General features: G+C 49.2%; 1 protein-coding gene across 1 annotated transcript; it reads right to left on the bottom strand.

The window, feature by feature from the left end:
• Positions 1-4,051: 4,051 nt before the first annotated feature.
• LOC128405819 (prohibitin 1-like) lies at positions 4,052-5,181 on the bottom strand. Its single transcript, XM_053372790.1, has one exon. The coding sequence runs from the start codon at positions 4,969-4,971 to the stop codon at positions 4,138-4,140; it is 834 nt and encodes a 277-aa protein (XP_053228765.1). The 5' UTR covers positions 4,972-5,181; the 3' UTR covers positions 4,052-4,137.
• Between the last annotated feature and the right edge of the window lie 16,884 nt (positions 5,182-22,065).

Below are 22,065 nucleotides of genomic sequence, written 5' to 3'. Positions count from 1 at the left end.
AAAATGTCCCCTGCCTCCCCCATTGCCCCGATCCCTAGCTTGGCAGCGGCGATCAAGCAGGAAAACATGCTGGCGGACATGCTCTCTGGCATTGGGGCACCCGAGAAGGCAGCCCGGGAAGGCTGTGTGCCACCTTTCACCAGGAAGCAGGAGGAGGACAATGACCAGGAGCAGGGCCATCTTTAGCAGTTGCAGAGGCTGGTGAGGAAAGCTTCCATTCGAAGCCTCTGCGGGGATCGCTCTCCTCCTGCGGAGGCTTGGGAAGGAAGCTTCACGCCCGCCAGCCATACACCGTATTTTTTGCTCTATAAGACGCACCAGACCACAAGACGCACCTAGTTTTTGGAGGAGGAAAACAAGGGGGGGGGGAATATTCTGAATCTCAGAAGCCAGAACAGCAAGAGGGATCGCAGCGAAAGCAGCAATCCCTCTTGCTGTTCTGGCTTCTGGGATAGCTGCGCAGCCTGCATAAGGCGCACACACATTTCCCCTTACTTTTTAGGAGGGGGAAAAGTGAGTCTTATAGAGCAAAAAATACGGGAGTTGGCAGGGCGCAGCTGGCGAGCGTGCAGGGAAAGGGGAGGCTGCCGGCAAAGCCACACATCTCCCCCACTCGCTAGGGTGCCCCTGAGAGGCCGGCGCCCTGGCGCGACGCACCACTAACACCAGTGGGGAAGACGGCTCTGTAGGAAGCACTGAGCTAAGCAGACCAGTCTGCCTCAGTATAAGGCAGCTTCCTTTGTTGTTGTTGTTTAGTCGTGTCCAACTTTTCGTGACCCCCTGGACCAGAGCACGCCAGGCACTCTTGTCTTCCACTGCCTCCTGCAGTTTGGTCAAACTCATGCTGGTCGCTTCAAGAACACTGTCCCACCATCTCGTCCTCTGTCGTCCCCTTCTCCTTGTGCCCTCCATCTTTCCCAACATCAGGGTCTTTTCCAGGGAGTCTTCTCTTCTCATGAGGGGTCCAAAGTCTTGGAGCCTCAGCTTCAGGATCTGTCCTTCCAGTGAGCACTCAGGGCTGATTTCCTTCAGAATGGAGAGGTTGGATCTTCTTGCAGTCCATGTTCCCTTAATTCAGAACAATGAGGACTGGGAAGACACAAGATTTACCCACCCGGGAAGAATGGCAGATGAAGTTGATGGACTATATGGAACTGGCGGAAATGACTGACAGAATCCGAGACCAGGGAGAAGAGTCGGTGGAAGAAGACTGGAAAAAGTTTAAAGACTATTTACAGAAATACTGCAAAATTAATGAATGTTAGAAAAATGTGGAAATGAAGTTATATGGCTTTAATAGAAATGTGATTAATAATCTAATTATACTTAGTTCCTTGAGTATTAAAGGAAAAAATAAGGTTAGAAATGTTAAGATAATTATAGGATAGAAAACAGAGGAAGATGGAAAGGAATTGCTGAAACAATAGAAGTGGAATACAAAAAGGGAGGTGCGAGGAGGTCGCTGAAATAAGTGAATGAAAGATAAGATATTGAAATTGTTTGGTGTGTTTTAAATTGTTTTTATTTTGTTCTGTTAGTTTAATGTGTTAGTGTTATGCAGTGTTTTTATGTTATATTATGTAGTGTTTTTCTATTGTACTGTATTGTTTATTTTGTTTTGTTTAAATTGTTGGAAAAGTAATAAATATTTTTTTTTAAAAAAAACAGAACAATGAGGACTGGAATCTTTATTTTTTGGGGAAGAACCATTGCTCAGTGGCAGAGCACCTTCTTTGAACACAGGAGGTTCCAGGTTCAATCCTCCTAGCATCTCTAGGTAGAGCTGGGCATGTCCCCTCCCCACCTGAAACTCTAGATTGCTGCTGGCGGTCAGTGCAGACAATACTGAGCTGGATGGATCAATGGTCTTGACTTGCTAAAAGGCAGCTTCCTATGTCCCTATAAGCCTTTCTCCCACAGGAAAAGGCTGGGTCTCAGGCAAGTCAAGACCATTGATCCACCCAGCACGCCCCAGGCTTCGGGATGCAGGCTGCTGTCCGCAAGCCTTGGGAGCCCGGCAGGAACTCCCGCGGGCTCCCAAGGCTTGCGGATAGCTTCCTGAAGCCTGCATTCGCCCCACAGGACAGCGCGCCCCAGGCTTTGGGATGCAGGCTGCTATCCGCAAGCCTTGGGAGCCCGGCAGGAACTCCCGCGGGCTCCCAAGGCTTGCAGATAGCTTCCTGAAGCCTGCATTCGCCCCACAGGACAGCGCGCCCCAGGCTTCGGGATGCAGGCTGCTGTCCGCAAGCCTTGGGAGCCCGGCAGGAACTCCCGCGGGTTCCCAAGGCTTGCGGATAGCTTCCTGAAGCCTGCATTCGCCCCATAGGACAGCGTGCCCCAGGCTTTGGGATGCAGGCTGCTATCCGCAAGCCTGGGGAGCCGGGCGGGAACTCCCACGGGCTCCCAAGGCTTGCGGATAGCTTCCTGAAGCCTGGAGAGCAATAGGGGTTGGTGCGCACCGACCCCTCTCGCTCTCCAGGCTTCAGCGAAAGCCTGCATTCGCCCCATAGGACACACACACATTTCCCCTTCATTTTTGGAGGGGAAAAAGTGCGTCCGATAGGGCGAAAAATACGGTAACTTCGGGCCTGGGCAACTCAGACCAGCTCAGAAGAAATGCCAAAAATGCCACAGAGGAACCAGAGAGGGCAGTGGTAGGATGGGGAAAAGGGAGCCAATTCCATGTTTGCAGACCTGCTTGGCAGTGTCCTCTGTTTAAACATATTTATTTATTTGCTGTGGATAAAACACTGAGCTCGGCGGATGCTGGAGATGAAACAGTGATAAATAATCATTATCCATAGACAGCCATCTCTCTCTCTCTCTCTCTCTCTCTCTCTCTCTCTCTCTCTCTCTCTCCCTCCCTCCCACCCCCCTCCTCTTCCCTCCAGCTCAGAGAAACTGGATGCAAATCCAGCCGTCCCACCAGCCCCCTCCCGAAATCTCAGGAACATAACAGGGACACCAGAAGGACATGAGACGGAGTCAATGTATTCCGTTTTCCAGGGGAAAAAGAGATATGAAACGAAAACCAAGCAAGGCTCTCTGTTTGAAAGGAGTCGTCGGCAGTCAGGAGACATCAAGGAAGCCTGGAATTGTCTCAGATATGAGAAAAAATAATATTCTAATAGAGATACTTTCTGAGAATCCTGGTTGGGTTATTTTCTGTGCCTTGTTTTTAATGTGGGGGACTTTGGTTCGCCGTTTCCTTTTGGATAAGATCTTCCGCCCTCCGCCCTCGCCAGCCCAGTCATCATCGCCACAAAGATGTATTTATTTCTCTGCAGCCCACTCAACCATGGAGCCTTCTAAGCGCCATCTAATAAGACCCCGTGTCCTTCTCAAAGTAGAACCCCCATTAAAATTACCAGGACTACATAGTCACATCCATTGCAGTTGTACCTCGGAAGTCGAAAGTTCCAAAACCGAAGCATTCCAAAACCAAGGCGCCCTTTCCCATAGAAAGTAATGCAAAACGGATTAATCTGTTCCAGAGTTTTAAGAACAACCTCTGAAACAGCAATTTAACCTGAATTTTGCTCTCTAACAAGACCATTAGTGCATAAAATGAAAGCAATAATCAATGTGCTGTACTATAAAATAAATAAGACAGTATTGTAGATGATAAAAATTTAAATTAAATATTTTTCATACTTGCACTGGTGATACTCACTGTTTGGATGGGGGACTTTTATCCATTCCCGCAGTCACACAATCAGTCAATCAGTAGCTGAACTGGGTTCCACACAGTCACAAAAACAAATGAATCGAAAAAGCCTCAAAAACAAAAACGGAGAATAAATAGCAAAACACAAAAGTGCCAAGCTTAATCTGTTCCGGAAGTCCATTTCACTTCCGAAATGTTCAAAAACCAAGGCGTGGCTTCTGATTGGCTGCAGGAGCTTCCTGCACGTTGGACGTTCGGCTTCCGAAAAACATTTGCAAACTGGAACACTCACTTCCGGGTTTGCGGCATTCGGGAGCCAAGCTGTTCGGGAACCAAGTTACCACTATATAATTTATATATATATATAAATAATGAAAACAAACAGAGGGATTTCCAATGCATTTTAATTAGGACATCTTGCATTTTCAATCACCCCAAAAATGGGGCAAGCTTTAAAATTGCGGCTAAATCTATTGGGACGGGGATGCTGGCTTCACTTGCTGGGCTGGCTGGACCAACGTGGGCAGGTAGGTGACGTTGTGGGACGGCGCAAGTTGGAAAGCAATGTCCTCGGCTGCCTCGATCTTGCGCAGTTCGATGAGTCCGTCGCCAGCCGAAGCCAGCGAGCTGGCGATGAGCTGAGCGGCCTTTGCGTCGCCTTCGGCGGAGAGGACCGCCGCGGCTTTCAACTGCTCGGCCTTCTCCACCATGAACCTGGCCCTTTCTGCTTCCTGCTGGGCCACCTGTTTCATTTCGACGGCCTCCACAAACTCCTTCCCGAATGTAAGGTGCGTCAAGGAAACGTCGTCCAGGACGAGACCAAAGGGGGCTGCTCTTTCTGCCAGTTCTTCGCTGACCTGCCGGGAGACCAGCTCCCTCTGGGTGATAAGCTCACCGGCGTCGAAACGAGCCACCACCGACTTAAGGGTCTCGGCCGTGATGGAGGGCAGCACCCTCTCGTCGTAGTCCTCGCCCACCGTGGTGTAGATCCAGGGAAGCTGCGCCGCCACCGGCCTGAACAAGATCCTCAGGGTGATGTCCACATTCTGTAGATCTTTGCTGCCGGTGACGACTGGGATGTTGCGCGGGCGAGAGCGGCAGTCGAAGATGACCGGTTTCTGCACCCAGGGGACGAGGAAGTGGCTCCCTTCTCCCACCACAACATCCTGGACGCCCCGGAACCGGTCAAAGATGACGGCCTTGTGGCCTGCATCCACGGTGTAAACAACAGAGTTGACTATGCCACCAGCAAGCGCTAGACCCAGGCCTAGTCTGCTCATGGTCTCAAAGATCTTGGCAGCCATTGGGCTCTTCACAGCTCCCGGAGACCTGAACTCCACGTGAGCGCTCAGCCAAGTCCCCCGGTCGTTCTGTGTTCATGTAAAATCTTTGCCCTCTCGCCTATGGGCCACGATGCCCGATAGAATCGGCAGCCCTTCCGATCGCAGTGGCAAAGGGGCGAAGAAAAGTGGCGCACGCCCAAAGCCATGTGCCCCAAATCTCGAACCCCCATGTCTGGGTCTCTTTTGGGGGCTCTCAGAGGTTAACAGCCTTGTGACACCACCAGGGCCTGCCTTGTGATGTCACCGCCCCACGACATCGCCGAGCCCTGCTTTGTGATGCCGTAACTGGAAAAAGGACAGAAAATGGCGCTGATTGGAAGTGGGGCAGCGCGGCCAACCCCAAACCTTTGCAGGCACAGACAGTAGTGGAAGAGGGAATTGCGTGTGATCGCTCTGACAGCATTGAGAGCACCAACCATCATGGATGTGCAATAATTTTAAAAAGGATATCTGGGAGGGATCGTATGTTCTTCCACAACTGTCAGAGATGGTCTGCTTCTAAACCACTGAGCCTCTTGGGCTTGGTGATCGGAAGGTTGGCAGTTCGAATCCCCACAACGGGGTGAGCTCCCGTTGCTCTGTCCCAGCTCCTGCCTACGTAGCAGTTCAAAAGCACACCAGTGCAATTAGATAAATAGGTACCACTGCAAAGGGAAGGTAAACAGCGTTTCCGTGTGCTCTGGTTTCCATCACAGTGTCCTGTTGCACCAGAAGCGGTTTAGTCATGTTGGCCACATGACCGAGAAAGCTCTCTGTGGACAAACGCTGGCACCCTCGGCCTGAATGCGAGATGAGCGCCGCAACCCCATAGTTGCCTTTGACTGGACTTAACCGTCCAGGGGTCCTTTCCCTTTTTACCTTTTACATCTGAATAACAGTTGTTGGGGTCACACATGGGCAGACTGGCTCAGGTTCTGCTTGAGGCATCTGGTTTGCTGTTGTGCTGGTCCTGAGGGTTAACCATGAGGTGAGGTCCGAGTCCAAGGGTGCAGTAGGGAGACAGTCCGTCAAAGCTGAAGCTGGGTCCAAGGCAGGGACCCAGGTGAGGTCAGGAGATCCGACACAGAAGCAGGACAGGATGCAGGCAGGAACAGGCTACCAACAGCATCGCTCCTTCAACTTGGGACTGGGGCTGGCCGGCTTTTATCTGCCCCAAGGCACAGGGCGGCCCCAGTCCACAGGTGACTTGCCTCTCCTGGCCTGGAGGCGAGCACTCCTCCTGCGGGAACTTAGTTCCCTCCGCCTCTCTGCCCTGAGCCTCTGCAGCTCAGGAGAGGCTGGAGGGTTACTGGCCCAGAGGCAACCTCAGCTTCCCCTGACGGGGCTGAGAGTGGAGCACCTGCAGGCCATGGGTCCTCCATCACCTCAGGAGCCAGAGCAGACTCACCTGAGGATCCAGCACAGGTGAGGACCCTTCAGGCTCAAGCCCCAGCCCCGGCTCAGCTGGTTCTGGAGGCAGGGACTCCTGTGCAGGCTGGGATTCCTCAGGTTCAGCATCCGAGTCCGAACCCCAGGCCATCACAGCCTTTGTGAGGAGAGGCTACTGGACTAGAATGACCATTGGCTTAATCCATCACACTCTTCTTAGGTTCTTGTGGAACCTCCAGGTTCAGAGACACTCTATCTAGATTCTTAGGTTATTTGGAGCATTTGGCCACTGTGAGAAGAGGATGCTAGGCTCGATGGGTCCCTTTTGGACAGTTTCCGCTTCAGGGCTTTTTCAGCGTTCCGGCGTTATTTCAACTAAACCTGTCCTCTCGTCCAGCCAGGCTTTGTCGAGAGTGGGGAATCGCCCTTTTCAAACCGAGACGCTTAGCTCTCTGCTCGTTTGCTTTTCTGACTTGAAAAGAGGAAGGAAATTAATTATTTTGTTCTCTCATTATGCCGGAATAAAATCTTATTTTAAACGGGAACGGAATCGACTTCCTGGGACTGCTTTACATCTGTGGAGGGAGGGAACCTGATGACCTCCCTTCCTTTTGTTCACTTAAAAAATAATAATAAAGCACGTATATTTAATTTCTCCACTGCCATGCTCTTTCTAGAAAGACAGAAAAGGGGAATTAAAGTATTTGGAAATCTCCACTCTCCATCTCTCCCTCTCTCTATTCATGTCAGTCCCTCAGCACCAAATCCTTTCTAATAGCAGACCTCCAACGCCCATCGTGCTTTCTGGAAAACGTAGAGCTGCTAAATATAAAACTTTATCGCCGGAGAAAATCCATTCTTTTATAACCCAGAGCAAAATGCTAACTAAGGCCCTCTTCAACTTTCTTACTAGCAGCCAAGAGGGTTTGAGGCATGCATTATCCTGGAGCCTTCTGAGACCAGAGCGTGTTCAACTGTCAAGGGTTGTGTAGGCCTGAGGCATAATGGCCCCTCCATTTTCGTACGCCCCATTCGGTGGCCACGAATGAGGGGCATTGCTGACTGTTTTTCAGGAGGGCGGGTTGATTTATTTTGGGGTTGGTGGCGGTGGTATTTCTACAAAAAGCTCATTGTGCTCCCAGCCTGTGCAAAACCATAGTTGATAGCAGCGTAGCTTTGATCCACAGGCACCGGGGAATTAAAAAATGGCGGCCATCAGCATAAGGAACTCAAAGCGTTGGTGTCTTCTTCTTCTTTGGTGATCACTTGTAGCCAAGATGGTCTTCCATAAACACAGTTTTAACAATGAGTCTGTAAGTGACCATGGAGGCCAATTCTGGATCCACATGTCCTTCCACAGTGGGGACATAGGTCTCTGGGCGGGAGTTGATCCTGGTGAGGGTTTGCCAAGTGTGCCTTCCTTTTAGCGTGTTTCTCCCTTGTGTTCTGAGTTCGAGCGCCTTCAAAGCCCACGACACCTTTGGTAAAGGCTGTTCTCCAACTGGAGCGCTCGCAGACCAGTGTTTCCCAGTTGTCAGTGTTTATACTACATTTCTTTAGATTTGCCATGAGAGAGTCTTTGAACCTCTTTTGTTGACCACCAGCATTACACTTTCCATTTTAAAGTTTGGAGTAGAGTAGTTGCTTTGCAAGACGATAATCAGGCATCTGAACCACATGACCAGTCAAACGAAGTTGATGTTTCAGAATCATCACTTCAACATTGGTGATGAATGATTCTTGGTGGACACTGGCACTAGTTCGCCTGTCTTCCCATGTGACGTGTAAAAATTTTCGGAGACAAAGTTGATGGAATCTTTTGAGGAGTCGGAGGTGGTCACACAGCCCCTGACATTACCCTATCTAAAAAACCGATAGTGAGTAAGCAAGAAAGCTTGCATGTCAAAATGCGCACTTGGTCTAGAAGCCAAGCCATGTGAGGAGTGGTTGAAGGAGCTGGGTATGTTTAGCCTGGAAAAGAGGAGACCGAGAGAAGATATGAGAGCCATCTTCAAATATCTGAAGAGCTGTCACATGGAAGAGGGAACAAGCTTGTTTGCTCCTGCTCTGGAGGGCAGGACTTGAATCCATGTCTTCAAGCAGCATGAATGGAGATTCCGACTCAACATCAGGAAGAACTTTCTGACAGTAAGAGCAGCTTGACTGTGGAATAGAAGGTGGTGGACTCTCCTTCCTTGGAGGTTTTCAAGCAGAGGTAGGGTGGCCATTTGTCCCTTCAAACTGTACGATTCTATGGTTCTGTGACTTGGGAGTGGTAGCTCAAAACAGCCATGTCAGGCGTGTGTGCAGGAGCCAGGCCCTGGGACCAGTAGGACTTTGCAGGACTGGGGCCTTCCTAAGTTTGTTCTGAAGAGGCAAGGCACAGCCGCACAGGTGAGGTCGATTGGTAACTCAGAGCACCTGGTGGCAAGAGCCAGGAAGGGATATAAGGTCAGCATTTCCCTTCGGCTCTTTGCCACAGCAACTTGTTTCCTGCCTTGCTGCGTTTGGCTTCTTGCTTCCTGATTCTTGGACCTTGGCTCCTTGCTTCTCAACCCTCGGACCCTTGGCTTCGTGACTCCTTGCTTCTCAACCCTCGGACCCATGACTTTGTGACTCCTTGCTTCTCGACCCTCGGACCCTTGACTTCGTGACTCCTTGCTTCTCAACCCTCAGACCCCTGACTTTGTGACTCCCTGCTCCTCAACCCTCGGACCCCTGACTTCGGGACTCCTTGCTTCTCAACCCTCGGACCCATGACTTCGTGACTCCTTGCTTCTCAACCCTCGGACCCATGACTTCGTGACTCCTTGCTTCTCAACCCTCGGACCCTTGGCTTCGTGACTCCTTGCTTCTCGACCCTCGGACCCTTGACTTCGTGACTCCTTGCTTCTCAACCCTCGGACCCTTGGCTTCGTGACTCCTTGCTCCTCGACCCTCAGACCCCTGACTTCGTGACTCCTTGCTCCTCGACCCTCAGACCCTTGACTTTGTGACTCTTTGCTTCTCAAACCTCGGACCCATGACTTCATGACTCCTTGCTTCTCAACCCTCAGACCCCTGATTTCGTGACTCCCTGCTCCTCAACCCTCGGACCCCTGACTTCGTGACTCCCTGCTTCTCAACCCTCGGACCCCTGACTTTGGGACTCCTTGCTTCTCAACCCTCGGACCCTTGACTTCATGACTCCTTGCTTCTCAACCCTCGGACCCTTGGCTTCGTGACTCCTTGCTTCTCAACCCTCGGACCCTTGGCTTCGTGACTCCTTGCTTCTCAACCCTCGGACCCATGACTTCGTGACTCCTTGCTTCTTGATCCTCTGATCCCTGACTTCGTAACTCCTTGCTTCTCGACCCTCAGACCCTTGACTTTGTGACTCCTTGCTTCTCAACCCTCGGACCCTTGGCTTCGTGACTCCTTGCTTCTCAACCCTCGGACCCATGACTTCGTGACTCCTTGCTTCTCGACCCTCGGACCCTCGGCTTCCTGACTCCTGGCTTCTGGACCCCTGTTCCTGCTCCCACCCCGCCATCTTGCCCCCGGTCCCGACGTCCCCAGCCGGGACTTTGATCGCCCGTGAACCGGACCATGACAGGGCTTATGGGGGATGCAGTATAAAGGCAGGACTTCCCTAAGGCTTTCTCGCGAGCAGAGCACCATTGCTGTAACCACTACACCACGCTCCCTCTTCCCGCCACGGTCTCGCCTCCTGCCATTGCCTCCTGCCCGACTTTCCCTCTCTCGTCCCCCCCTAGAAGTGAGTTGTCTCGCCTGTGACTGAAACACACTTTGGAACTGTCAGCCGCGCCGGCAGAGAGCCCTCGTTAGCATTTCGCTCCAGGTAAAAGAATGGATTTTCTCTGCTGATAAATTCATATATTTATAAGCTCTATATTTGCTGAAAACATGAGAGAGAGAGAGAGAGTGGGGAGGAAGACTGGCTCTTGGAGAGCAGGAGGCAGAATGGTGCTTTATTATTATTATTTTATTTTTTGTCTGGGAGATTAAAGGTAGACTCTTGTCCCCCTGGCACCAGAGTATTTATGCTGGCTGATGTCTCCTTCCCAGGAACGAGAACTCGGGGTCGCGGCGGATAGTTTTATCAAAATGTCAGCTCAGTGTGCTTTGGCAGTCGGGGGGAAGAAGAGAGAGAGAGCGCAGAATTCCATGTTAGGGATTATTAGGGACGGGAGGGAAGAAACAACTCCATACAAATCTGACGTATGGGCGTATTTCGGAACACCGTAGACGGCCTTGCACGTCCCATCTCACAGAGGAGCAGAAAGCGCTTCGGAGACAGTGGTCTAAACCACTGAGCCTCTTGGGCTTGCTGATCAGAAGGTTGACGGTTCGAATCCCCACAACGGGGTGAGCTCCCGTTGCTTGGTACCAGCTCCTGCCAACCTGGCAGTTCGAAAGCACACCAGCGCAAGTAGATAAATAGGTACCGCTGTGGTGGGAAGGTAGACAGTGTTTCCGTGCGCTCTGGTTTCCGGCCCGTTGCGCCTGAAGCGGTTTAGTCCTGCTGGCCACATGACCTGGAAAGCTGTCTGCGGACAAACTCCGGCTCCCTTGGCCTGAAAGCAAGATGAGAGCCACAACCTCATACAGTATTGCTTCAGGTTAAGTACTTAATTTGTTCTGGAGGTCCGTACTTAACCTGAAACTGTTCTTAATCTGAAGCACCACTTTAGCTAATGGGGCCTCCTGCTGCTGCTTCGCACGATTTCTGTTCTCATCCCGAAGCAAAGTTCTTAACCTGAAGCACTATTTCTGGGTTAGCGGAGTCTGTAACCTGAAGCGTATGTAACCCGAGGAACCACTGTAGTCGCCTTTGACTGGACTTAACCGTCTATGAGGTCCTTTACCTTTACCGTATCCAATGTTAGCCAAACTCTGAGAGTAGATCCACTGAAATTAACTGGCGTGGCTACTTTCGGCCCGTGAATTCCGGTATAATTTTGTTGGGTTGTTGCTGCATTGTAGGGGGGTTGGTCTAGGTGACCCATTGGTTTTCCAACTCTAATACTTGATTATAAGTCTCAGGGAGCCAAAACTATTGAAGCGGTGGTGGACCGGGCCGGCTTCTTGGAAAGGGAAAGGTGAAAGCGTTTGCGGCTTTTAAAAGCCAAATATAGAATCATAGAATTGTAGAGTTGGGAGACAACGGGGTTCAAGTCCTCCCACTCAACCAGGGCCAGATTTAGGTTTGATGAGGCCCTAAGCTACTGAAGGGAATGGGGCCCTTTCTATTTCCAGCTGTCCTTTGTCAACAACAAATGGTCATTGCTTTTTGTGTTGAATCTATGCTATATGGTCATTGATGGACCTAATAGGTATCTCAAGCCATTTGCCCATGTGGCCATGCAACCAGTCCATGCAGAATATAGGCGCCCTATATATAGAAAGGAGCAAAGCAGTGATATTTTAGGGAGCAGGCGGGGCCCATGACTTACATCTTAGGAGCCTACGCAACACAAAACACTGTTGCTAGATGTAGGTTTTATTTTGTTTTTTATCTTATGTTTTGGAAGTGTACATCTAGTCCCCCCCCTTTAATTTTTTTCAGGGCCCCCAAGAGAGTGGGGCCCCGAGCTGCAGCTTGTTTAGCTTATACGTAAATCCAGCACGCGGGACGCGGGTGGCGCTGTGGGTTAAACCACAGAGCCTAGGACTTGCCGATCAGAAAGTCGGCGGTTCGAATCGCCGCAACGAGGTGAGCTCCTGTTGCTCGGTCCCTGCTTCTGCCCACCTAGCAGTTCGAAAGCACGTCAAAGCGCAAGTAGATAAATAGGTACCACTCTGGCAGGAAGGTAAACGGTGTTTCCGTGCGCTGCTCTGGTTCGCCAGAAGCGGCTTAGTCCTGCTGGCCACATGACCTGGAAGCTGCACGCCAGCTCCCTCGGCCAGTAAAGCGAGATGAGCACCGCAACCCCAGAGTCGGTCACGACTGGACCTAATGGTCAGGGGTCCCTTTACCTTTACCTTTTTAAATCCAGCACTGCGTGACTCAACCAGAAGAAGCTCGCTGGGTGAGTCACTACCTTTCCGTCTAGCCTACCTCTCAGGGCTGTTGTAGGGTTTAAATGGGGAGGGGGGGCGAAAGCCACATACCCCACATTGAGCTCCTTGAAGGAGAAAGGTAAAAATATGGAGGCAATCAATCAATAACTTCTATTTCTGCTAAAAATATTTCAGGCAAGCCTCCCCAGATGTTTAGAAAGCTGGTGCAAATTTTAATGTGTTTTCCTTATTTCCTTTTATTCATATCATTGTTGTTCATTTGTCTTATTGATAATTTTATTGTTTTGTCTTTTTTTGGTAAACTGCTTTTACTTGGAGGGGAAATACAACCAGGCAATGTGTAGATTTTATGAAATCAACAAAAAATAAGTTTTCCTCTCTGGGGCTCGTTTTTTCAGCCCTTGAATTTAAAATACAGGTGTGTGTGTGTATGTGTGTGTGTGTGCGCGCGCTGGTTAAAAAAAATGGGGTGGGGTGGGGAGTAAGGTAAGCCTCCTAACCAGTGCTTTTTTTCTGGGGGTACGCATACCCCTAAACATTTTGCGAATCTTTGTACTTTTGTCCATTTACTGTCTTTATATTTCCCAATTTGAACTACGAAACAGTGATTTTCTTGAGTCAAAATGAGAGTACATTTTTTTAGGGGGGGAAGGCCCTGATCCTAACATTTCCCCAGCTCTCCCTGAAATCCACCTCCCCTCTCTCTATATTTTGCTCCGAAAAGGGGAAATGTCTGCAGCAAAGTGAAATTCTGAACGGTCAGAGGAGGGAGATGGGGGCATGCGGATGAGAGAGGGGGGGGAAATATGTTAGGGATCTAAAGGCTTGGAATTAGAAGAATTGGAGCGAAGGGGGGGGGAGTCAAAAGAGAGTGCAAAGGGGGGGGGGTTAGAAGGGAAAGACAACAGAAGTGGGAGACCATGGGGACTTCCAGAGAGGGTCTTAGAAATTCAAAGCAGCCTCGCATAGACTCAAAAGCTCTGTCATTCAGATCTCCAGGACAAGAGCTCACCAAGCCTGGAACCAGAACAATGCCAAATTGTTCCGGGAAGGTGGGAAAATCCAGGGTCTCAACGCTCTCCGCTCAGACCAGCGGTTCCGCTAGTCAAACAAGCGTTCCACTTGAATCGATTCTGGACACCGCGTTAGCATAATCCGGCCCCCCCTGCACCCACACCCGGCCCCCCGTCTCGCTATGACAACTTGAAGGAGAATTCGGGGAAGGCCGGTGAGTGACAGCCGACGCCGCGCTGACAAGGCGAGAAGATTGGGGGGTGGATTGGACGGTTGTGTGTTTTTTGGTTTTAAACCAGACTTCGTATAAATAAAAACGCATCGTTTTGTCGCTTTTGGAAATCCCGAATTTTTCTTCAACTTTTCTTCTCCGCTGCAAAAATTCGCCTGTCACTGCTGTGGTGGCAAGGTTGTGTGGCAGTCGGTTGCAAAGCGGCTTGCTTTGTGGTCTCCTTCTGCTCTCTCTGTGTGGACAGGCCTCAACACTCCCCCCCCCAAAAAGCCGGTCATTCCTCTCTTGGCACAATCCCCCCACTCCACACACACACACACCAGGATTTCCCCGCTGTTTGACAGGCGCAAATGAGAATCGGCATTTTACGCCTGCCGCGGGGAGGCGAGGAGTGCATATCCGGGTGCTGCCCCCCCATGTGGGAAACCAGCCTTGTCCCCTGCCAATCTTCCCCCAGCGCCGAGTGCGTCGCAGGCCAGAAAGACATGTATCTCTCGTGTAAATGGAGGAGAGGAAGCATTGTTTGCGGCCCAGAGGTCAAGAGGCCCCCTGCTTGACAACATGTTGATGGTACCTTGGAGAAGCGAGGGGGTCACACCCCACTGTTTCTCCGCAACGCATGGAGCAGGCCGTGCCGCGCATCCCCAGAGCCTTGTCCGCCTCCCCAAAACGAGGAGCGTAGAACGGGTCAAAGAGGTCCCAGGTTTAATCCTGAGCAGGTGTTGTTGTTTAGTCGTGTCCGACTCTTCGTGACCCCCTGGACCAGAGCACGCCAGGCCCTCCTGTCTTCCGCTGCCTCCCGCAGTTGGGTCAGACTCATGTTTGTAGCTTCGAGAACACTGTCCCACCATCTCGTCCTCTGTCGTCCCCTTCTCCTTGTGCCCTCCATCTTTCCCACCATCAGGGTCTATTCCAGGGAGTCTTCTTTTCTCCTCAGGTGGCCAAAGTCTTGAAGCCTCAGCTTCAGGATCTGTCCTTCCAGTGAGCACTCAGGGCTGATTTCTTTCAGAATGGAGAGGGGATATGCCTGTTGTCTTTGTCCACGGAGTTTTCTTGGCAGGGATACTGGAGTGGCTTGCCGGGTCCTGCTCCAGGTGGATCACGTTTGGTCAAAACTCTCCACTATGACCTGTCTATCTTGGGTGGCCCAGCACGGCATAGCTCATAGCTTCTCTGAGTTCTTCAAGCCCCTTCGCCACAATGGGGTCATATGTCTCCGGGCGGGAGTTGATCACAACATGACCCGTCCAACAAAGAATCATTGCTTTCAACATTGGTGATCTTTGCTTCTACCAATACACTGGTATTAGTTCGCCTGTCTTCCCAAGTGATGTGTAAAATCTTCGGAGACACCGTTGATGGAATCTTACGAGGAGTTTGAGATGGTGTTCATAAGTGGTCTACGTTTCACAAGCGTACAGTAAGGTTGGTAGTACAGTAGCTTTGTAAATGAGCGTTTTGGCTTCCCTGCGAATGTCCTGGTCCTCAAACGCTCTGCACTTCAGTCAGGAGAATGCCGCACTCGCAGAGCTCAGGCGATGCTGGTTTTCGGCATCAATGTGGAAAGACTGTGGAAAGATACTGGTAACTGCCCAGGTAGGAGAAGTGATCGACACTTTCCAACATTACACCATTGAGTTGGATTTGTGGCGCTGCAGATGGGTTATTTTGTACTTGTTGGTGCAGCACTTTGGTTTTTTGGATGTTGAGCGACAAGCCAAGCTTTTCGTAAGCTTCTGCGAAGATATTTAGGATGGTTTTGGAGGTCATCCTCTGAGTGTGCACACTACGTTGTCATCAGCATACTGAAGCTCTGAGGGAAGTAACGGTATCGACAAACTGGGATGTATGCAGAGAAGGGCAATGATCAAAGGTCTGGAAGCCGAGCCTTATGAGGAACGGAAATTGGGAATCTTTGCCCAGAGAAAGCGGAAAGGTAGCACAATAGCCATCTTCAAATAATATTTGTTGGAAATGTAAGGAGAAGGAAGGCACCTTTCACCACGTGGTGGAACTGTAAGAAGAAGAGGAGGAGGAGTTGGGTTTGATATCCCGCCTTTCACTCCCCTTAAGGAGTCTCAAAGCGGCTAACATTCTCCTTTCCCTTCCTCTCCCACAACAAACACTCTGTGAGGTGAGTGGGGCTGAGAGACTTCAGAGAAGTGTGACTGGCCCAAGGTCACCCAGCAGCTGCAGGTGGACGAGCGGAGATGCGAACCTGGTTCCCCAGATTACGAGACTACCGCTCTTAACCACTACACCACACTGGCTCTCAAAGTGATAAAGGAAATCTGGGAGATGATATATCATGAGTTGAAAATGTTTTGAATGGTCTTTGTTAAAAAATCAGTAGGTTTTTTTTTTGTAGGTGCAGAGATACTGAAAGAACTGAAAAGACTGTTTATGTACACCACAACAGCTGCAAGGATGTTGCTTTTCCAGAGTTGGAAAGACGACAAGATACCTACGAAGGCGGACTGGCACATGAAACTATTGGACTATGCAGAGATGGCAAGGCTAACTGGGAAAATCAGGAATCGGGAAGATCAAAACGCCAACAGAGAATGGGACAAATATAGATTGTATCCGAAAGACCACTGCAAACACTTGATCTCTTTGGCAGGTTTTAAATAACTCTTGCAATAATACCTAGACTTTGGATATATTGGAGGACTGTAAACTGGATGGACTTACAATACGCAGTTGGAAAAGTTTTTCAGTGAACCTATGGAGGGGAGGAGGGGAGTCCTAGGATTCGAAAGAATCTTCTGTAAAACTTTAATATTTACAAGAATATTTTCTGTGAATGAATTTTATATACAGTGGTCCCTTGGTTCTCAAACGCCTTGGTACTCAAACAACTTGGAACCCAAACACTGCAAACCCGGAAGTAAGTGTTCCGGTTTGCGAACTTTTTTTGGAAGCCAAACGTGCTCCGTTTTGAGTGTTACGCTGAGGTCTGTCTGTTTTTGAGTTTTTGTGGCTTTTTTTGTTTTGTTTTTGTGACTGTGTGGAATCCAGTTCAGCTACTGATGGATTGATTGTGTGACTGCAGTACATCGCTTACTGCTTTCGTTTTATGGATCGATGGTCTTGTTAGATAGTAAAATTCGTGTTAAACTGCTGTTTTACAGTTTGTTTTTAAAAGTCCGGAACGGATTAACCCGTTTTGCATTACTTTCTATGTGAAAGCGCACCTTGGTTTTGGAATGCTTTGGTTTTGGAATGGACCCACTTTCAGAGTTCCCAAATCTTTACAGTATGCTACAGGTACTTTTCAAAACTGTTTTCCAGCCATTGAACCCTGAAACAATTATTTGGAACCCTCAGTTTTGTCTCCTTCGATTCCTACAGATTTTTTTGGGGGGGGGGCGGTGAAAGCCCTATACGGCCTAGGACCCTCGGACCTACGGGACCGCCTCTCCTGGTATGTCCCACAGAGGAACTTACGGTCTTCAAATAAAAACATCTTGAAGGTCCCAGGCCACAGAGAGGTTAGGCTGGCCTCAACTAGAGCCAGGGCTTTTTCGGCTGCGGCTCCAACCTGGTGGAACGCTCTGTCGCAAGAGACAAGGGCCCTGCAGGACTTGACATCTTTCCGCAGGGCCTGCAAGACAGAGCTGTTCCGCCAGGCCTTTGGCCAGGGCGCAGCCTGACTCCCTCCTTTGGCAATCTTTACAAAACTTTAGTTTATGGTTGCCATCCATTTTTATTTTAATTAATTTTTATAATGTTTTTATAATGTTGCACTGTTTTAGTGTTGTTAGCCGCCCTGAGCCCGGCTTCGGCTGGGGAGGGCGGGATATAAATAAAATTTATTATTATTTATTATTATGAAAATACAAAGATCTGGGTTTTTTATTTTTTTAAAAACCCCATGTAGTAACCAGTCATCACGTGCAGGGGGTGCAGTTTCCATGCATTGAGGAACAAGGTGCCAATTTGCAGGGCTGGGGGGAAGCAGATCGCTCTTCTGCGGAGCAATTAAGCAGAGGTTAAGGAATTATTGTGAACAATTTAAATTAACGACCTTAATAAAGGTGAGTGGACCTGGTGAGATCAAACATTGCTTTTTAAACAAAAAACAAAAACAAAAAACCCAGAGAATTTTTCTTTAATGTGCCTGGCAAATTATTATTCCCCACCCCACCCCAAACTCTGCAATGTGAAGCTTTGATTTCCACTCCGCTCTCATTCCATTCCATTCTGCACATATTAAGGCTCAAAATATGAAATCTATTAATTGGACTGATTTAACCAACCCATCTATCGATGGCGTATTGCGGCTGTGATCCTATGGGGAGCAAACTGCACTGAACAGTTGTGGGGCTTAAGAAGGTAAAGGGACCCCTAACCGTTGGGTCCAGTTGCGGACAACTCTGGGGTTGAGCTCTCGTCTTGCTCTATAGGCGAAGGGAGCCGGCGTTTGTCCGCAGACAGCTTCCGGGTCATGTGGCCAGCAGGACTAAGCCGCTTCTGGCGAACCAGAGCAGCACACGGAAACGCCGTTTACCTTCCCGCCAGAGCGGTACCTATGGATCTACTTGCACTTTGATGTGCTTTCAAACTGCTAGGTTGGCAGGAGCAGGGACCGAGCAACGGGAGCTCACCCCGTCACAGGGATTCGAACTGTCAACCTCCTGATCGGCAAGCCCTGGGCTCTGTGGCTTAGACCACAGCGCCACCCGCGTCCCTTGTTGTGGGGCTTACCTCTTGAGTAAAAGCAGGAATTGCACAGTAAGGCTGAAGGAAGCCCTTCCTTCAAATCCCATGGAGCTCAGTGGAACTTGTTTCTGAGTAGACATACTTGGCATCATTAGGAAAGGGACGGGGGGGCGGGTGAGGCCAGTATCATATTGTCACTATAAAAATCTGCTGCAGCGTTTGGAAGAAGAAAAGGTCAGTCAAAATGATTTAAGGGGATGAACAAAGTCCACATGAAGAAATATTGCAGTGTCTGGAACTTATTTAGAATTGTAAAGTTCGGTGGCGATTAAAGAAAATCATATGAAAATGATGAATAGATGGTATCTAACTCCAGTGAAATTAGCAAAAATATATAAAACAAAAGAAAGTAAGTGTTGGAAATGTAAAACAACAGAAGGGACATTTTTCCATATGTGGTGGGATTGTAAAATTGGAAAGAAACACTGGGAAATTATTTATAATGAAATGAAGATTTTTTAAAAAACAAACAAACCAGAAGCTTTCCTACTAGGCATTACCAGAGTGGATTTACCAAGATCACTAAAGAACTTATTTATATATGCTACTACGGCCGCCTGAATATTATTAGCACAACATTGGAAAGCAGGTTGGCAAGTTAAATTAATGGAATATGCTAAAATAGCAAAATTGACAATGAAACTAAGAGGAAGAGACGACAACAAATTTAAGGAAGATTGCAAGGAGTTTATTGCATATATTCAAAAGCAATGTACTCAGATTAATACATAGGTAGGGTTTTAATACTGCTTGTAATTTAATTTTGAATGGACAATAAGTAATACAATGGTTTATAACTTGACAATGGACATGCAGTATGTTGATAAACAATGGAACCAAGGAAGGGACTAGGGGGAAGTCAATTTGTTTTGTTTTGTTGTTATTGTTTTGTTATTTTTGGAAAATTAATAAAGTGTGTGTGTGTGTGTGTATGCAATTTATATATATATATACCGTATTTTTCGCTCTATAAGATGCACCAGACCACAAGATGCACCTAGTTTTTGGAAGAGGAAAACAAGAAAAAAAATATTCTGAATCTCGGAAGCCAGAACAGCAAGAGGGATCGCTGCGCAGCAAAAGCAGCAATCTCTCTTGCTGTTCTGGCTTCTGGGATAGCTGCGCAGCCTGCATTCGCTCCATAAGACGCACACACATTTCCCCTTACTTTTTAGGAGGGAAAAAGTGAGTCTTACAGAGCAAAAAATACGGTGTGTGTGTGTGTGTGTGTGTGTGTGTGTACACACACACACACACACACACACACATACACACATATAATTCTAATATATATATTAGAATTGTAGAGTTGGAAGGAACCCTCCAAGGGTCATCTAGTCCAACCCCGTGCAATGCAGGAATCAACGCAGGAATTTGGTTGGAGAAAAAGCGAGGAGGAAAGGACGTGATAATGTGAAATGATGCCTGGCTTGCAGAAACTGGAGAGAGAAGCTTCTCTCTAGAACTCCTAGACATACTGGAAGACCTGGGGCAGGTGAAAGAAAGTCCTTCGCACAGTGCATAGCTGAACTGTGGTGCTCACTCCCAATTTGGGTGGCTTTAGAAGTGGGAAACATCAACTTCGTTGGACTAGTCATGTGGTTCGGATGCCTGATTATCGTCTTCCAAAGCAACTACTCTACTCCGAACTTAAAAATGGAAAGCGTAATGCTGGTGGTCAACAAAAGAGGTTTAAAGACTCTCTCCAGGCAAATCTAAAGAAATATAGTATAAACACAGACAACTGGGAAACACTGGCCTGCGAGCGCTCCAGTTGGAGAACAGTCTTTCCCAAAGGTGTCATGGGCTTTGAAGACGCTCGAACTAGGGACGCAAGGGAGAAATGTGCTAAGAGAAAGGCACATTTGGCAAACCCTCACCGGGATCAACTCCCGCCCGGAAACCAGTGTCCCCACTGTGGAAGGACGCGTGGATCCAGAATTGGCCTCCACAATCGCTTATGGACTCACTGTTAAAACCGTGTTCATGGAAGACAATCTTACTCGGCTATGAGGGATCGCAGAAGAGGAGGAAGATGATAACTGAAGGCAGCCATGCTCCTGAATGCCAGTTGCATTTGGAACCACAAGAAGGGAGAGTTGCTCTTGTGTTCGAATCCTGATTGCTGGTTTCCCACAGGCCACTGTGAGAACAGGATGCCGGTCTGAACCTGCAGGCTCCTCTTACGTTTGACATCTACCCTTCTTTTAAAATCAGCTAAGACTCTAGTCCTCATTGTTCCGAACAGAGAAGCCCAGGGGGCCGAATCGCCCCCATTCCTGTCCTAATAAATCATAGCAACGAAATCTCCCTTCCCTCTTTGCCTGGCTTTCTCCGGTGGTTACCTCCGCGGCTAATTTCCTGCCGAGCACTTGGAGCGAATGGCTTCCTAATTGCTTCATCTCTCGCGTAAAAAGGAGAAGGAGAATAAGAAGGAATCCTTCCATTATAACTCATCATATCAGAGACCCTCCTTTCCTTTGTCGCGGCCTATTATCACCACGTCGTCTTTCGCTCCCTCTTCTCCCTTCTCAATCCGCCCTGCTCCTGTCCCGGGTTCCGCTCGCTCGCTCCGGAACGACTAATTAGAAAACGGGCCCTGTCTCGGAAACCCTCGGCCGCAAACGACAAGCGCCTCGTGGCGAGGGGGGAGAGGGGAAAAAAATCAATTTTACAGTTACAGGAGCAGAATGAATGGAGGCGGCACGTTAAGAACAGGCACAACAGGCGAGAGGGAGAAAGAGATACCTTTGCCGGCATGTCGACCGCGCTAAGAAGGGGCAGCTGTGCGGAATCTGATAAGCCGGGAGACATTGGCGCAGCCAGGCACAGGCCGGCCCTATCGTTTGGCAAAGTGAGCCGGCTGCCTCGGGTGGTGGGTTGCTGAGGGTGGCGGTGGCAGCAGCAGCCCGTTCGCCCTCACAGTGGTGTCCCCAAAAGAATAATGGGAGCTGTAGTTTAAGGGTCCTGATTGTCCCCCAGAGCTATAATTTCCAGAGTGGCTTAACAGAGTGGTTTAACTCTTTTACACCTGCCCTTATTTCCTTCCTTCCTTCCTTCCTTTTTTTTTTTAAAAAAGACTTACTTTTCTCGCAGGGTAAATTTCCCTCTGAAAGTTGGCCTATACAGTGGTACCTTGGTTCTCGAACTTAATCTGTTCTGGGAGTCCGTTCGACTCCCAAAACCATTTGGAAGCCAAGGCATGGCTTCTGATTTGCTGCAGGAGCTTCCTGCGTTCAATCGGAAGCCGCGTCAGACGTTGGGCTTCCGAAAAGCATCCGCAAACCGGAACACTCACTTCTGGGTTTGCGGCGTTCGGGAGCCTATTTGTTTAACAGGTACCACTGTATCTACATTTGTTTGAAGTCCACTTAGTCATGCAGATTCATTTCAGTGGGTTCTACTCTGAATAAAGGTAAAAGGTAAAGGATCCCTGGACGGTTAAATCCAGTCAAAGGCGACTATGGGGTTGCGGCACTCATCTCGCTTTCAGGCCGAGGGAGCCGGCCTTTGTCCACAGACAGCTTTCTGCGTCATGTGGCCAGCAGGACGAAATCGCTTCTGTGACGGAAACCAGAGTGCATTGCAAACGCCGTTTACCTTCCCGCCCCAGCGGGACCTATTTATCCACTTGCACTGGTGTGCTTTCGAACTGCTAGGTTGGCAGAAACGGGTGGCACTGTGCTCTAAAC

Source organism: Podarcis raffonei, chromosome 18, assembly GCF_027172205.1.
Source record: "Podarcis raffonei isolate rPodRaf1 chromosome 18, rPodRaf1.pri, whole genome shotgun sequence".
Taxonomy (NCBI): domain Eukaryota; kingdom Metazoa; phylum Chordata; class Lepidosauria; order Squamata; family Lacertidae; genus Podarcis; species Podarcis raffonei.
This window is presented reverse-complemented; position numbering and strand designations above follow the sequence as displayed.

What these genes read in the sequence shown, in the direction of transcription:
- LOC128405819 (XM_053372790.1), bottom strand. Translation starts at nt 4,971, where the DNA reads ATGGCTGCCAAGATCTTTGAGACCATGAGCAGACTAGGCCTGGGTCTA.